Genomic DNA, 17,894 nt, shown 5'->3' with positions numbered 1-17,894 from the left:
CCCCCCCGCCAACTCCTACACTCAATGTACTAACCAATAAAGGCAAGCATACCAAATGCCTTCTTCACTACCCAGTCTACCTGTGACTCCATTTTCCAGGAACTATGACCCTGAACTCCAAGGTCTCTTAATGGATCTCACCATTAAGTGTATAAACCCCGCCCTAATCTGCCTTTCCAAAATGCAGCACCTCGCATTTATCTAAATTAAACTTCATCTAACATTCCTCAGCTCATTGGCCTTTCTGATCAAGATCCCGTTGTACTCTGACGTAACCTTCTTTGCTGTCCACTACATCTCAAATTTTAGTGCTGTCTGCAAACTTAGTAATCATACCTCCTATCTTCAAATCCAAGTCATTTATGTAAATAATGAAAAGCAGTAGACCCAGTGCCAACCCAGCTGGTCACAGGCTTCTACTCTGAAAAACAACCTTTTTCTGGTGAAGGACCTAGGCCCAAAACATCAGCTTTTCTGCTCCTAAGATGCTGCTTGGCCTGCTGTGTTCATCCAGCCCCACACCTTGTTACCTCTACCACCACCCTCTGACTTTCACCTTTTGAGTCAGTTCTGTATCCAAATGAGATAACAAGGTGTAGAGGTGGATGAACACAGCAGCAGCAGCAGCATCAGAGGAGCAGGAAAGCTGACGTTTGGGATCTGGACCCTTTAGAATTTTTTTTTCTGAAGAAGGGTCTAATCCTGAAATAATAAAATGTGAGGCTGGATGAACACAGCAGGCCAAGCAGCATCCCAGGAGCACAAAAGCTGACGTTTCGGCATTATCTCTAATCCTGAAATGTCAGCTTTCCTGCTCCTCTGATGCTGCTTGGCCTGCTGAGTTCATCCAGCTTTTCACCTTGTTGTCTCAGGTTCTCCAGCATCAGCAGTTCCCACTATCTCTGTCTCCAGCTGGCTAGTTCTCACCTGTATTGCATTTGATTTAACCTTGGTAGCCAGTTTACCATGAGGAACCTTGTCATATATCTTACTAAAGTCAGACTATTTGCAACCTTGCCATCAACCTCTGATCCTGTTTCTGGCCATATATCTGTCCCATCAAGGGGGCTGTCTATTTCCCCCATTCTAACATTGCTGTACTCCAGATTGCTAGCTGCTGAAAGCCCCCTCCTTAAGTCTAAGCTTGACCATTTCAGCAAACTCCTGGCTACCTCTCCATATTCCACCTTCCATAAACTCTGGCTCATTCAACACTCTGCCGCTTATATTTTACCAGGTTCCATGGACCACCACCCAATGTGCCCAGTGAGAAAGTGGCTCCAGTTGAGCAACATCTCTGGGTAAAAATGATCATTCATGTTTTCAAACCCTGCCATGATCTTGCCTCTCCTTATCTCTATAACCTCCTTCAGCTTCACAACCCTGTGACATAGCTTTGCTCCTGAAATTCTGGTCTCCTGAGCATCTCCTCCAATTTTTATTTGCTCTGCCATTGGTGGCCATGTCTGCATCTAGACCTTAAGCTCTGGAGCTTTCTCCCTCTACTCCTCCAGCTCTCTAAGTCTGTTTCTTCCGTTGAACACTGTCCTTAAAGTTCACTTCCAACTAATCCTTTGGTGACCTGCGCTAACATTACCTGATTCGACTCGGTGTCAACCTCTGTTTGATAGCATTCTTTCAAAGTGACTTGGAATGCTTTATTGCGTTAAGGACACAGTCAAAATGCATGTTTATATCAGGTGAAGCCAGAAGACTAATTAGCATTCTCCATATGACTTTGTGATGCATGAACTTGACTGGGGACTTTTACCGGATGCACAAAGGATTTGTCGGCAGAAAATATGGGTGGGGTTGGGCATTTGGATGGAGGATTGTTGGGGAGGTGAAAGGGGGAAATCATATGAATATAACCATGGGTGTGGTTGGCTGTGTTTACTGCAGGTAGCTTGATGTGGGTGAAAGGTATTACTCTGATGTTGAAAAGGAAGATTTGAATGTTGGTCCTGTGCACCTCCTGTAATGTTGACAATCTTTTCTGTCATGTTTGGATGTTTTGAGAGTTTAGAGAAACTGCAAGAGTAGCCTTCTGATGTAATGCTTTTAATAAGAACATTACCCATCAGAAATATCTAAATGAAGTTATTTTGTGCGAGCCAAACATCATAACTCATTATTTTAGCTTGTCCAAGAAAACAACGTTGAAAATCCTGCCCCCCTCTCCCCCCCCCCCCCCCCCCCCAAACAAATACACCAAAGAGACAGGATTTTGTTTTCTTTCATTGGTGTACAAGTAAATATTGAAGCTGGGACCATTGTTGTATTTAGAAACTCAGGTAATTGTTTTTATAAGATTGGATTTTTATGGAGTTGAGGATACTCTGCAGTGGTACAAATGGCCAAATTCTGGGAATCTGGACCCAGTTTATGGGCTTTTAAATTTTTAGAAGTTCCTTTTTAGGGGTATAGGCTGATTTGGATTCTGAGCTGGCATTGTCAACTTGGTTCACTCCAAGCAGAGGTAGACTTGTCCCAATTTTAATGAAATTAGGCCAACTTTTCAAAAAGCCAATGTTCGTGTCACCCAAGCCATGCTACAAACTGTAGTCTGTATGTGGAGGCATTTGTAAGGAAAGTTTGAAAGGTTTATTTCTAAGCCAGGTTGTGCTCCAATACCACCCTCTGGCCTTTCATAGTCTCCAAACCAAACTATTCCATTTTGCACACAGTACACAATGGAATCAATAAACACTGTAATGACAAAGGCATGTGTAAAAGAAATCATCATTCATTCAAACCTTTCTACTTTAATTTTAAAAGAAGCACTTCTTACTATAAGATAATAAATTTTTCAATCATCCTGACCTTTATGAGCATAAAAGAAAAGAAATAAGGAGGAGGATTAGGCCCCATCTGACCCATCAAGCCTACTCTGTCATTCAATAAGATCATGGCTGAACTTGAAATACCAGTAGCAGAAACTAAAAGCACTCAGAATTCTTTTTTTTGTGGGGAAAAAAAAGTCTGTAATTGACAGAAGAGATCAGAGATCTAGAATTGTCAATCAAGAAACATTTCTCTGTTTCAGCCTCCTAATGGATATCTGGGCTTTAAGTCAACACTCGTTATAAAACCATTACACATTTAGGAACTGGTGCTGGAGCTGTGATACACGCAGAAACTGATCTAGCACTGACAGAAGGCAACATCACTAGTGCTATCAAAGTGCACTTCCTTGGCAATAACCTGCTCACAGATATTTAGTTAGTGTTCTGCCAGGGCCGCTTATCTCCTGACTACATTACAGCCTTAGTTCAACATGGAAAAAGTGCCTAGTTCCAAAGCACAAGTGAGACTGACTGCTTTTGACTCCAATTCAGAGGATAAGCAGCCTACTGGTCGAATTCATACCAAGCACAAAGAAAGATAGTTGTGGTTTTTGTAGGTGAGTCACCTCAGGGTTGTGTTCTTGGCACAACCATTTTCAGCTGCTTCAACACTGACTTTTCCTCTGTCAAAAGGTCAGAAATGGCGATGGTTACTATGATTGCACAATGTTCACTACCATTCATAACCCCTAGGTGCTGAAACATTCCATTTCAAAACGCAGCTAACAATGACAAAAATTGAATTGGACAAAGCATATAAATATTGTGGCCACAAGAACAGGTCAGAAACTGGGAATCCTGCAGTAGGTATTCATCTTCCAAAGCCCAAAACATGTCAACGATCTTTCAAAAAAAAGTCAGGAGTGTGATAAAATAGTCCCCACTTGCCTGAACGAATGCAGCTCCAACAACACTCAAAGTTTGACACCATCTACGTCAAAACAATCTACGTGATTAGCACCACATGCTCAAACATTGACTTCCCCCTGATGTTCAATAGCAGTACAGTGTACCAGCTACAAGATACACTGCAGAAAATTCACCACGGCTCCTTAGACTGTTCTTTCGGAACCTGCGACCACGTCCATGTGGAAGGACAAGAGCAGCAGAAACGTGGTAATGCTACCACCTGCAAATTCCCCTTCAAACCATTCATTACCCTGATTTGGAAATATATCACTGCTCTTTCGTTGAGTTAAAGTTCTAGAACTTCTCCTTCACTGCATTGTGGGTTTACATTGCCAGAAGATGTCCAAGTAAGGTGGATTGGCCATGCTAAAATGCACATTGTGACCATGATGTGCAGGCTATGTGGATTAGCCATGAGAAATGCAGGCTTACAAGGATAGGGTAGGGGAGGAGTCTGGTTGTGATGCCCTTTGGAGGGTCACTGCAGTCTTGATAGGCTGAATAGCCCTGCTTCCACACTATAGGGACTCTATGATACACCAAATGGACCACATGGGCCTAAGAAGCCAGCTTACCTCCACCTTCTCCAGGGCAATTGAGGCTAGGCAATAAATGGCTGAGACAGGAATAGTGATTACATCCCATTTTAATTTTGAAAGACCATCACTAGACAATGTCAAGATTTTCAGGAAAGCAGAGGTGGGGTGTAGTCAATTTTAACCTAATGTAAATATTGGGAACTGGTGCAATGCTTGCTTTTCATCCAACATGATTTTACTCTCCATTGTAATCAACTGGGATGAATACAGGGTAGAGTGTAAAATCAATCCTGAAAGAAAAGGTTAGGGGATTCCCAAAGGACCAGAAAGTCTCCTTGAACAGAATGTTACACATCTACTACAACATTTAGGTTTTGTATTGGTTGGCCAGTTCACATGTTCTGTTACCCAGCTCACAATCTCTGGGCACCAAGACTTCCAGCAGAATCACAGTCAAGTAGGACCTGGCTACGTTGGATATGAACAAAGAAAAGAATGAGATTTTATTTATGAATAATTGTGTCACAACATTTTAATACATTTTAGTTGATCTGGAATGCTCATTGAGCTAAGGAAATATATTCACAAACAACTTATGTTTTACACTTCTGCTTTCATTGTCCTCAGAATTAAATGCATACTTTTTGCGATTTCTGAATTTATTGTAAATATAAAGTTAATCAAAATCCAGCAGCAAGTGCTGCATGGAAATTTGAAGAGCAAAAAGACAATTGGCAGAAGTTTAAAAATTCACAGCACGATTTAATGGTACCCTTTGAGAAAAGTGGCCTTCCCATTGTGTGGTGGATATGCATTCTCCCCCGAGACAGCACATGATGGGGTTTGCTTTGTGGCTGCTGTGAGTGGATGGGCTCCCTTTCATTGTGCACTGAAACTCTCTTATGATGTAATCAATCCAGTCTTCAATGATGCAGTTCATTGTCATTTTATTCAGGGCATTTCAGAGAACAGGCAATGGATGAAGAAATGTACTTTTAAACTGTAATTGGGCAGGGACTCGAACTGAATTTTAATTCTGAAGAGCTGTTTTTATAAGTGGAATCCTCAGTGACGTGTATTGTGACTAGTCGCTGGCAGAAATCTTCATGGACCAGTGAGTTGAGTAAAATCAAACCTGACAAGACCTCTGCATCTCTGGGAAAATAAAACAGTGTTTTACAGAAGCTGCACAGAGCAGCTCAGTCACTGCCCTTGTGTGAATTTAAGGTGAAGAAGAAAAGGACAGGAAAACAAAGAGACACCAGAGAGAAGAAAGCGTTGTCTCTGAATTTGTCTTTGTGTATAGAATGAAGCCTATCTTGGAAACCACAACCACCGCGGAAAACCATGAAGCAAGCCAAGAGAGCAAAGGTACCGTACCACAGCGGCTCAGCTCGGAGCCATTTATGGGGCTTTACCCATTTGCGTACGAAGGGGTTTTAAACACTGCCTATGATTTGTTTGTGGCTCTGAATTTTCATGTTGCCATTTTACTGCGGCTTCAGTTTTTATAGAAATTAAGTCATGCTTTAAATGTTATTGAATGCTCATCTAAATGTCCATTAATGACCTTTATTGTTTTGTCTGCTCACACATGTTTGATACATGTCATGGTGGAGAGAGAGAGGCTTTTCAGGAGTAACCATGTTGTAGCTGATCGATGAGATCCAATTCACCATTTCGTGGGTCTCAATAAATCTAGTGCACTCTTGCATCTCTCGCCGCAAGCTACTGTCTTTGATTTAATATATTACCAGTCAGTAATGGGTTCAACAGTCAGAATAAGTCTTTGCGAAATGGAGGTTGTCAGTACAATATTCATCATCATCAGGATGTATATTGGGAGAGACTGAGTGTTTTAATTTAATGTACTGTAAAGCATAATTCAACCTAGAGGGTTTGAAACCAGTAATCCTGCCGGATTAAGTAACAAATGTTTATATATAAATAAACCGTATAATTGCCTGAAATATTGCAAATAGCTTCACTGTGGTTAGTGGCTGTTGCATCTTTCTTGTAGCTATAAATACTTCTTGGTGTCTTTAAACTTAAACTTTGTGTCAATTAATTATAGTCAATTTAAATGTAACAAGCCTCTCTAGAGAATTATGCAGGATGTTATTAAAATTCCAACACCCGAACTGGTTTTGTGTGCAAATGCTGTTGTATTTTCCTGCTATGTGTTTCAGTATGTTAGGAATCTGCTGTTACAACCAGGTAATTTGCTTTAACCAAGAAAATGAGATTCATTAAAGTTCCTGCGACCCATTGATACTACTTCCAGTTAACTTTACATGCAGTGACAGGGTGGTTTCCATTGCATGTGTAAACATTCTTTCAATGTACTGAAATTGATTTTCCACTGTTATTTTGTGTGTTATCGCACCTCACATCAGTCAGTCACTATGTGTTGTCTGATATTTTCTGGTTAATTATCAAAGTGCGTTCATCAGCCTTCTGCTATTTGAGTGTCATTACAGGCTACCAGCTCGGTTGTTCCTAGCCCACTATTTTAGGTTTAGGAATCCTGTTCCTGAAACCAGAGGGAGGATTTTGGGTACCAAGGCAGGTAATTTGATTTTGAAAATTTCGTGCTTGAGGACAAAGCACAATTGTTGCTATGGGATGCAAGCAGAGGGTGTGTGTGAGAGTTCGGGCTGCTGGACCTCGAGGAGAGAGTGTAGGTACCTGCAGGGCAGGTGAGTAAACAGGCTTAAAAGTCCTGCCTCCGTTCATGTTGCAGTTATTTTCGAAGCTGGAAATCCCTCTAGTCCATATTCTTCACGTTCCAACACAGATCCTCAATCTACAATACTAGTCCTTGGGCAAATGTCAACAAAGAACTCTATTGGCATTGTTTCAAAGGTGTCCAACAAGGTTGAGCTTTTTAACTCTGAAACTTGCAGCTTTCTTCCTGCTCAAGAGCCTTTTTATCTTCTTCATTAGTTTATGACTCCCACACAGCAGGTTAAGACCCTTGCAACAGCCATTCTGCAGTTTGTTTGAAAGCTGCAGTGATTTCAAATAGTAAAATGTGAGGCTGGATGAACACAGCAGGCCCAGCAGCATCTCAGGAGCACAAAAGCTGACGTTTCGGGCCTAGACCCTTCATCAGAGACCTCTCTGATGAAGGGTCTAGGCCCGAAACGTCAGCTTTTGTGCTCCTGAGATGCTGCTGGGCCTGCTGTGTTCATCCAGCCTCACATTTTATTATCTTAGATTCTCCAGCATCTGCAGTTCCCATTATCACTGATTTCAAATAGACCTGCTGAGCTCAGGCTTCAACCCTGTTTGATACATATTCTGCTCCTTGCCCTGCACTGGCAAAAATGTTGATCTCAGAAACAGGGCCAGGTTTTCTGCATCTGGGTCCAGCTGACATTTTAATGGGGTTTTTAGGATTTTCCTATGTCCCTGAAAATGCAACCCCTAATTTCAATGGTACTTTTTGTTTCCTTCTGTGAGTGCCTGACCAGTAATAACTGAGTGTTCCTGCATCTGAGTGATTTGTAATCTATTACATTTGCCTCGTTCCTGGCAGGGGTTATACACTTGTTGGGAAACTTGCCCGTCTCAATCCATGAAATCTAGTTAGGAGCGGGATGGGATTTTGTGACATTGGGACCTACAGCCCTGTGTGTCTTGCAATACTCTGTCATGCAACATATTAATTTTACATTCCTCATCTTAACTTCAAATTCCCTCGAAGACCTTGCCCCACCCTATCTGTCAAATCTCCTCCAGCCCACAACCACCAGAGATATCTGTACATTTGTAATTATGGCCTGTTGTCCATTCCCAGTTATAATTGCTGTACCATTTGGCGTTTGTGCCTTCAGTGAGGAGGCCACAAATTTTGGAATTCCCTCTCGCACTTCTCAACCTTGTTTTCTTGTTTTAAGCCTCTCCTTTAAAACGTTAACAAGGGCCTTCAGACTTTTCATTATGTTGAAAGCATTTTATAAATATAAGTTATTACGTACAATCTGATCCCCTGATGGTGCCTCTGTAGAGCCACGAAGTGCAGCTTAACATTTAAAGAACAATTGTCCTTACAGAAGCCACTGAGAAATATGGAGTTCCCAAGTGCTTCAAACAGGAAAGAAAAGGGAGTGTCCACCAGTTTAGGGTTTTCATGCTTGTGTTGCTCTGTGATTTTCCTTAGAATAAGGGTACTTGTGCCCACAGCTGAAATAGTTGTAGGCCCTACGTAGCCAAGAGTGCATTGCAGGAAGGCTCACTCCTGTTACTGCCTCCTCATCACGGTAGCTGCCAGGGGATAACACTGTGCTTAGGGCTGTCAAAGGCCCTCATTGATTTACGCCCCCGCCCGCACCACCCCCAGACAGCAAATGTGGTCTTCCCTCGCTAGGCACTCGGCCCTGTGGGAGGCTGCAGTCACCCAATAACTGGCAATGGTCAATAGGTAGATGAAACTCACTTTAATATTGCCTTATAACTGATAATGCAGAATAACTCAAGCTGTTACTGGTAAACAGTCTAATTAAATACAGAGTTTAATACCAAAGCCAAGTTGTATTTAAAACCACATTTTTCAAGGGTACCAAAAACATCATTACTTGTGGCCTTCCAGTGCTCTTCCTAATTGCATTTTTTTCCATTAACCGCAACTTGGGAACAAGATCAGAAGTTACAAGGCTCCCTAACCCAGCAAGGGTTTTATTTATTGCATTGTTGCAATTGTGGTCAAATATGCCATAATTTTCTACATAACGTGGGTAAAGAATTTGAATTTTGCTTATTAAAGTTGCCCTCTGGACTATGAAATTACTCTGTTACAACCAGTCATAAAGCAGGTCACCAGAAATTAAATGTGTATAGATTTCAGTCAAGTTACTGTGATTTTGTCTACTAATGGAGAAATGAAACCGGTAATGAAATATTGACTTCATGTTTTTTATAGATGGTCGAACAGTTTTTTTTTGTGCCTTCCCAAACCAGTGACATTTTTCTAAGGCCTTCCCAAGGGTCAGGAAAGATTTACCTGCTACCCACACATACATTACTTTTGAGGTTAGGGTCACTGTTGTGAGGACCATGGGAAATTTTGTATTTCTTTCACACACACTATGTACATGTTCCAGTGTGGGTTTTAGAACCTTTTTAAAAAATGTGGCACCCTGGGAATTTGTGACAGCTGGGAAGCCTTCCAAGGGAATGGAAACATTGTGAAAAGTAAAGTGTTTTGCATTGTAGATGTATTTTTACCTCAGTGGTTAATCGTTATGCTCTGTCCTGCAAAGATAATATAGCTGCTATATTGACAAACATTGTGAAAGTGTTGAAATGGAATACAGGACAAGTTTGAATTGGAAAATGTGCCACAATGCAGTAAAAATGTAGAAAATCATGTAATTGACAGCTCTGATTGTATGAAAAAGATGCCCTGCTTTTGAAAAGTTGAAAAGGAAAAGGAAAGCATTGGATTTCCCCCATCGATTTACAAACAATCTGCTTTGAGTTGCAGAAGATCCAATGTATTTGTTCAATTTCAACCTCTGGAGTTGGGAAGCTGATATTTTGATGACTGTGGTCATTATGAATGCTTCTGAGTTCCAAAAAATATGATGTATTGACAGTAGCTGTCTGGGGGAATAATTGACAGTTTTAAAAGGGTGTAATAATATGCTGTACTTTTGAAGGTTACAATGAGAATAGCTATTTGTTTACACAACTTAATGGCTATAGAGTCATTGACTTACATAGCAAGGAAACAGATCTTTTGGTCCAACTAGTCCATGTTGACCATGTGTCCAAACTAAACTAGTCCCACCTGCCTGTGTGTGGCATGTATCATTCCAAACCTTTCCTATTTGTGTGCTTATCCAAATTTCTTTTAAACAATGCATTCATTACTTCCTCTGGCTTTTCACACCACACAATAACCACTCTCTTTGTTTAGAAAAATACTACCGCCCTCTTTCCCCCCCCCCCCATCAAAGTCTTTTAAAATCTTTATCCTCTCGCCTTAAAAATGTGCTCCCTAGTTTTGAACTGTCCCACCTTCAGGAAAAGACCTTTTGCTATATCACCATATCTGTGCCCCTCGTGATTTTACAAACCTCTTTAAGGTCAACACACAACCACCTACGCTCCACTGAAAAATGTCCCAGCCTATCCTGCCTATTCCTATAACTCAACTCCTCCATTCCCAGCGATATGCTGGTAAATCTCTTCTGAACCCTCTCCAGTTTAATAATATCCTTCCTATAACAGGGTGACCAGAACTGCGCACAGCACTCCAGAAGACGCCTCACCAACCATTAAAAGTATTAACGTATTCCCATTTCTTTACATTATCAATGGCATATACTTGAGCAAGGGTTTTATTAAACTGAGGTTGGCTTATTACTTTCAGCTGTTTTCAATCGTTAGTGGTAGATGAGATTGTGGAATTCAAAGCCCAAATAGATCAGCCATGTGTCCCAGCTGTAAGGTCGTCTATTCAATCCCCAATATTATATTTTATTAAAAATTCATTTCTTCATCTTTATAACTAAAACTGCCTACCATACCCTGTCAACTTCCAATAATACCTTTGCTCCCAAGTGATGCTGCTGCACCATCTCTAACAGGATGTTGATGTAATTACAGCATGGCAGGGAATCATAAGCAATTTCCGTTGCTGCATAAATAATTGGCATAGGATTTTACATTAGCAGCCTGATGCCAGGAAGTGCAAGGAAAGTTTAAGACAATTAATACATTCAATATATATGTAGTATCAATAGAGAATCTTTACAAGCTGTCTCACAGATTTCTACCACTTGGTTATACACTGCATCTGATTTCCATATGTAAACTGTGCGCTCATGTAACATTCAGGCGCAATGTTCACAATTTTTAAAAACTAGTTTTTAATAACTTTTCCTACTCTGTACATCGAAGATCCCATGGCCCTATTCAAAGAACAGCAAGGGAGATTTTACAAGTGTCCTGACCAATAGTTATCCTTCAGCGAACACCTGAAACAGATTATTTAGACTTTTATTGCATTTCTAATTTTGGGACCTTTCTTTAGTGCAAATGGGTTGCCACCTTCCCTAAATTACATTGCAACACAGTTTCAACAGGAGTAAAGCAATTTGGAAGATCCCGAGGTTATGAAAGATGCTGTAAAAATTGAAATTATGAACAGCTTAAAACACCTTAAATGAATTCTCAAAAGTGTAAAACTCAAATGATTGCAGTTGAGCCTGGGTTCAACCTAAACTGATCAAGTTGTCCCAAAGTTAAGAGTGTCCAAATGAATCATATCTGCTAACGTGGTGATGCTCACTGTACTTCAGAGACAGATGAATGAAGAGGGTGGCTTCTCTGTTTAGATGTTCCCGCAAACTGCTTCTGGCTATCAAAACTGCGCAACACCATTCAACTTGGAGAAGATATTCTTTCTCCTCCAACTCTCATACTTCCCCACCCCGATCATGTGGAAATGGATGATCTCACTGGGTGTGCTGAATGAGTATTATGCCTGGACTGGTTTCCTCCAAATCCCCAAAGCCAAGGCCACCATTCAAATCAGCAGCCAGATGTGACATTTCTGATCCGAGCCAAGGTTTGAATAGATCCGAGAAATGAACAAAAATGTCACACAAATGCAGCAAACCTAAACTGAAAGCAGAGCATTCTGGAAATACACAGCAGGTTGAACACAGCTGAAATGTTAATCCCACTTCCTAGTTCAGGTGTTGATTAGACAGATGTTTTATTTCAGTTCTGGTGTTGGAATAAATAAATTAGCCTGGTTCACACAACATTTTCTCAGACAACTTCCAGTTACTGTGAAACATGTGAAAATATTCATTTTCCTTTCAATGAGATCTTGTCTGCCACATTTCAAAGAAATATTGATGCAATCTGGACCTTTAAATAGGTTTTCGTTTCATGTGTTGGGAAGGTCATCTGATTTAACCTCATGAGCTCAGACAAGATGTACGTGTTTGTTCTGCGGTTGAGTGGGTGTTTTCCATATGATTCCTGTGTTTTTATATAAAAATACTGTCATTATTAAGCCAGCACTAGATTTCAGTCTGCCCACCACTTTCAGATCCATTTGAATCTGAATCTAAGAATGCTCATTTTTCTATCTCGTCTGCACTCATGACGACAAAGAGATCAAACAGGAATAGGCCTGTCTATGCTGATGCAGCATCTGAGAAACCAGGCTGGCTTTCTGAAGAGAGCTCCTTTGTACTGAATTGGAAGGGGGTTTAGCTCATCTGTACATATCATAGCTTTCATACAGACTGGGTGATGACTAACCTATGCAGTTTTCCAGCTTCATCAACCCAAGTGTGACTTTCCTCAAGGGCTTTTGCCTTTTTAAACAATTTTCACATTCAAAATGCATTTTTTTGCAATGTGTGTCTATGTGCAGAAAAATATAGAGGTGGAAGCAGGTTGGTTAAAAAGCCCATCCCTGTTCTCAGAGATTGCAGCCCAGCATCCCTCAGATATCCCCACTTCCCCTAATGATTCTTTATAGTCTATCACCCAGTATTTACTATATGCAATCCTCAGGAACAATGCAATGCTATGGGAATTCTTTAAAATCCAAAAGGATATGACAAAGGGCCAAAGGTAAGGGAGTCTCCTCCATTATTCAGCTTGCATACTAGATTTAAGCAGGCCTACTTAAATGGAAAAAAAGATTGCAGAAGACTGCAGAGTATCCTCATGCATGAATCTCAAAAAGTTAGCATACTGGTTCAGCAAGTAATGAAGAAGACAAGTGGAATGTTGACCTTTATTTCAAAGGAAATGGTGCAGAAAGGAAAGTCTTGGTAAAACTGTACAAGGCACTAGCCAGACTGCAGCTAGAATATTGTGAATAGTTTTGATCATCGTCTCTAAGGAAAGATATATTGGTGTTGGAGGCAGTCCAGATCAGGCTCACTAGGCTGATAACTGATATGGAAGGACTGTTTATGAGAGAGGCTGATTAAGTCGGGCTTCTACTTGACAGGGTAGAATCAAAAAGGTTGTTCCTCCTTGTGGAAGTGTCTCGCACCTCAGGGCTTAATCTCCGAATAAGGGGTCAGCCAGATAGGATCGAGATAAGAGGAATTTCTTCCTGTCACAGGGTAGTGAATCTGTGGAGTTCTTGATCATAGAGGGTTACTAAGTTGGGTTGTTAAGTATATTCAAGGCTGAGACAGACATATTTTTAATCAGTAAGGGAATAAGGGTATGTGAGAAGGCTGGAAGGATGAAGTTGAAGATTATCAAATCAGCCATGATTTCATTGAATAGCGGAGCAGATTCTTTTTGATGAATAGCCAATTTCCGCTCCTACCTCTTACGGCCTTGAACATTCATTCTCCTATTAATTCAACCATGTCCACCCAAATATTTTTATCTTTTGTTTATTTGTCTTTAAAGTGTTGATTTAATCAAGACAAGTGAATAAATTTCTTTGTTGATCAGCTAATCTTTTTTGCACCTCTTTGAGCAGACTATCGGCCTTTCACTGCTCCAAGTACAGAAACCACTGCAGCTGTTTTCAATTTAGCAGTTTTGCGTAAAGTTGGTTTTTTTTTAAAAAGGGAGCGTTTTACTGTAACGATTTGTGTTCTTCTTACGCTCTCTTCTTTCACATAAAGGTAAAGATTGTCCTCCCTTGGGAAGCAATCTTTGAAGAAGAGGAGACAATTCTGTGTTTTCAGCAAACAGAATCTCTCTACATATCCAGAACATTAGCTTCTAATCACTGCTTCATAATGCTGATGTTAAAGTTTGAACACTACCTATAGTGGTACCTCTACTCTGAAGAATCCCAGTCTTAAAAGAAGATTGGTATTTTGTTAACAAACATTTCCTAGTCATACGTTTATCTGGTTCAGTGTGTGCGGCATTTTTGCTGCTACAGCTTATCAATTAACATACGATTTGTTTTGATAAGCTGACAGAAATAATTATCTTCAAAGAATCATTGTTCACAAGGGAGTGATTCAGCTGATGTCTTTCACAATAAACTGGGGCTTCTAGATCATAACTGTTGGAAATAAAATGGTACCGTGAATGAGGGATGAAAATTGAATTGAAAAGTATCTGAGTGTTAATATGTGAAGCCTACAATATAGACTAAAGTAGTTACTCAGTGACTAATGGTTGAAAGTCCATGTTGCAGAGATGAATTATTTATTGATTATTTCCTAAAAATGCAGATGAGAGACAGAAGTATGCTCTGATGGAAGTGTGGTCCTGGTAGACGTGGCAGACACTCTGCTCTAAGATTGGAACTGCAACAGCTGTAGGCGAAGATACCCGCTGCCAAATTACCATGTGTATTAATTATCGTGTATATCATGTTAATAAACATCATTCAAGGAACGCCTTGAGGCCTGGCCTGAGCTTACCTGAAGGACATTTGAAGCTATGTCAATGCTTTTGTTGAATGTAAATGTTAGCTCTCTGCTCGGTTGACGAATGTTTGAGTAATTAGGTCATGAGTGTTTAGTCGTGCTACCGGCTGCATGTTGTCAGTTCACTGGTCTCTGGTATTAACATTCATTTGGAAAATGCTAGTGATTTTTCGAATTGAATAGTTGTATAAGCAAGCAGGCCAAATACTAAAGTTTTCCACATTTTATTTCAGTAATTTCAGTACATTTTACTGCTTCTCAGGAAACATCCAGGATTAGTTTAATTTGCATGAATGACTTTGACAAGCGCAGCTGAATAAAAAGTGTTTGGAACAAATTGTAACTTGTTTGCCAGCCACCTTTTTCTGTTAAATCCCGTTTTGTTTTTCATCAGGCCAGTGAAAATTTCCAGACGGTAGCCTGTTCATTTATAAAGATACTGTTGAAATGAAGATCGTTCTTAGTGTACAGGTTTGTTGAGTTGCCTTTCAGTAACAAAGATTGTTTGGTTCCCATATTGCATGTAAATAAACTGTTTAACGTACAAATCAGCTGTGATTATGTCTGGTTTATAATCCTTCCTTTCAGCCCTTCCCCCACCTTTTAGGGTTTCGTTTTGAGAGACAATTATGGTGACATCTGGAACTGATTACCCTGTCTGTCATATTGCAAAGCTGGATTGTTCAAGTGGGCATAGAGGAACCATTGCTTCAGTGGACAGTTTATATTTACAGTAAAGGGAAGCTTAGGAAATGGTTGTGACACGAATATGTGATTGTCCAAAAAGCTTGGTAAATGTGGTTCCTCTAACCTGAGAACTTTGCAGTGTGCAAGGAGAACAAAGGAGGCTTGTTGAAAGCGACCACCAATTAGTTCCCCTCTCCTGCTCGTTGTTATACAAATCTGTCTTTAAAACCTATTCTTTGAATAAAGTTATATCTCTTCCCTCAAAGTCGTGCAGCAGTTTGCATTTAAACATTTAATGTAACAAACCTAGCGCATTGAGGCAATGGTCATGAATTGGGTGAAGGAAGTTAGAGATGTACAAGATGGCAAGAGGTGAGGTAACAGTTATTATACACCAAAGACGCAACTGTTAATGTAAATGAAATTTATACCATGAGGTCTGGTTACAGTATATTCCTTTTTCTACACACAGTTGATTCTTTCACATTATTCACTAATGTACTTTAGCACTAAATGCCCACGTTGTTTATGTTGTTGATTAAATACCATGACCCACACGACTAGCTTTGAATTATGAGAAATAGGTTAACAAGAGCATTTCAGTTTTTAGGCCACTACTGCTCGTACTACATGTAGTCTGGGAAAACTTCAAAAATGCTCAGCAATAATAACAGAAAACAAAACCGCAGATGCTAGAAATCTGAAACAAAGACAAAGACTTCTGGAGAAAATCAGCAGGTCTGGTAGCATCTGTGGAGAGAAAGCAGAGTAAACATTTTGAGTCCAGTGTTGTTTCTTCAGACCTGATGTAGCTAGGCAAAGATGTGGTGTATGCTCAAGACAAGGGCTGGCAGGTTTGGTAGAGGATGGTACAGGTAAGTAGAGATGGAGCTCAGAGATCAAACGTTAGGCAGACAAAGAGTTGGATGATAGTAAACCAGGGAAAGAGAAAAGCTAATAATGGGAACCATAAATAGTTTGGCTGTGCTGAAAGCAGGTCCCAAAACAGAAAATGAGGTGCTGAATGAAAATGAAATGATATACTCAGCAGGTCTAGCAGCATCTGTGGAGAGATAAACAGAATTAATTTTGTAGGTCAATTGCTTTCTGTTAGAACACTTTCTAAACTTGTCTCCTTTGGAGAAGGTGGAACTCAGTCTTTAAATAAAGCAATAGGAGGATGATGTCAGTGAAGGCAGGTGGTTTAACTCAGACTGGGCTTTCAGGAGCAAACTGTGTGTAAGATTTGAGACAAACAGAGCATTTTTCTGACAGTTTCTGGTGATATTTTCCGAGTGTGCTGCAGTACTGAAGAGATTGAGCCACCAACAATAGGTGAAGAGTGCTGCGTGCACAGCTTCCCAAGCTGAAAGCAGGCAAGGTCCCACAGTGCATTGTTCGCCCAAACAGTGTGGATCCTGGTGTAATGTCCCAGCAGCACTGATAGCTGTGCTGTCAACTGATTCTAATGTCTGGACAATGTATGAATTGAAATATGAGGGGAATATGACAAGCCAAGTTTGAATGATGTGGTATGTGGGCTTGGTCAGGCATCTTGAAGCTTTGCCATTTATACCCAGGAAATTACAGAGAAAAGTCTGAGTCCTTGGCAGTTCTGTCTGTTTCTATTTTACTTCTTTTAGTAGAGCAAACAAAAGTGAGGAAGCCTGTCTTATGGAAGGAGCTAGGGTAAGAATGGATTTCCTGTCCATCCATACATTCTCAATCAGATGCCATAGTTATGACTGTAACAAAGTGCATGTATCGTCCAATTTTATTGTGTCTTAAAATCTGTCTCAAGTTACACTTTGTCAGTAACTACTGAACTTCTAAACACTTATTGGAAGTAGTAAGGTGTACATACATTTAATTCTGAGCCATAATATGAGACAATGTGGTTTTTACTGATTGAACTTTAAACTTTGCTCATCATTCAGCTTTTAAATTATTAATAATGTGTGTCTCTATGTCAGCTCGTGATGTAGCCATAGTGATTGTAGTACCATGAGCATAATGGAAATACAAGCCTGTCAGTGCTCTGATGTCAAGAAGCAAATATCATTGCTAACCCTGATAAATACAATTACTGTCCAAGTCAGATATTTTTCTGACCATTTTGGGTCATTATGTTAAAATCCATCCATGCTTCAATGAATTAGATGTCAACCAGCTACTATTTGGACTTTGTAGTATGAAAATACTTAGGTGCACCGGAGAGAGTATAAAATTGATTTAGAAGCATGGCCCAAGAACCGAAAGAATGTGCCTAACAGGAAAGGCTGAACAGTTTGGCACTACTTATCTGGGAAAGCGAAAGCAGAAGGTGACAGCTTGGAGATCTTTGAAATTCTGAAGGGACAAGGTAATTATGGAGATATTTATACTTAATGGTGAGACCAGAACTAAGGATCATAAATATCAACCCTGTGGGTACTCAGGAGCAATTTCTTTAGCCAAAATGTGGTCAGAAGGTGAGACTTGCCAACACAAAGATGAGTGACAAAGATGTAACAGGAAATTACCCA

The 17,894-nt window shown here is 40.3% G+C and overlaps 1 protein-coding gene across 3 annotated transcripts in view; it reads left to right on the top strand.

Moving 5' to 3' along the window:
• The window catches only part of gpm6bb (glycoprotein M6Bb), a 167,701-nt gene that overhangs the window by 93,081 nt on the left and 56,726 nt on the right, over nt 1-17,894 (top strand). The window contains exon 1 of one of the 3 annotated variants that reach the window (XM_048540258.2): nt 5,226-5,665. The exons of 1 other annotated variant lie outside the window; for it this stretch is intronic. In XM_048540258.2, coding sequence (XP_048396215.1) covers nt 5,602-5,665 — 64 coding nt within the window. In that variant the 5' untranslated portion in view covers nt 5,226-5,601. Of the gene's footprint in view, nt 1-5,225; nt 5,666-17,894 lie in introns of those variants that run through there. One more of the 3 variants, XM_048540260.2, reaches the window with a different exon arrangement.

The sequence above is a fragment of the Stegostoma tigrinum genome, chromosome 12, assembly GCF_030684315.1.
Source record: "Stegostoma tigrinum isolate sSteTig4 chromosome 12, sSteTig4.hap1, whole genome shotgun sequence".
Taxonomy (NCBI): Eukaryota; Metazoa; Chordata; class Chondrichthyes; order Orectolobiformes; family Stegostomatidae; genus Stegostoma; species Stegostoma tigrinum.
The sequence above is the reverse complement of the archived record's forward strand: the minus strand, read 5'-3'. Positions and strand labels throughout refer to the sequence as shown.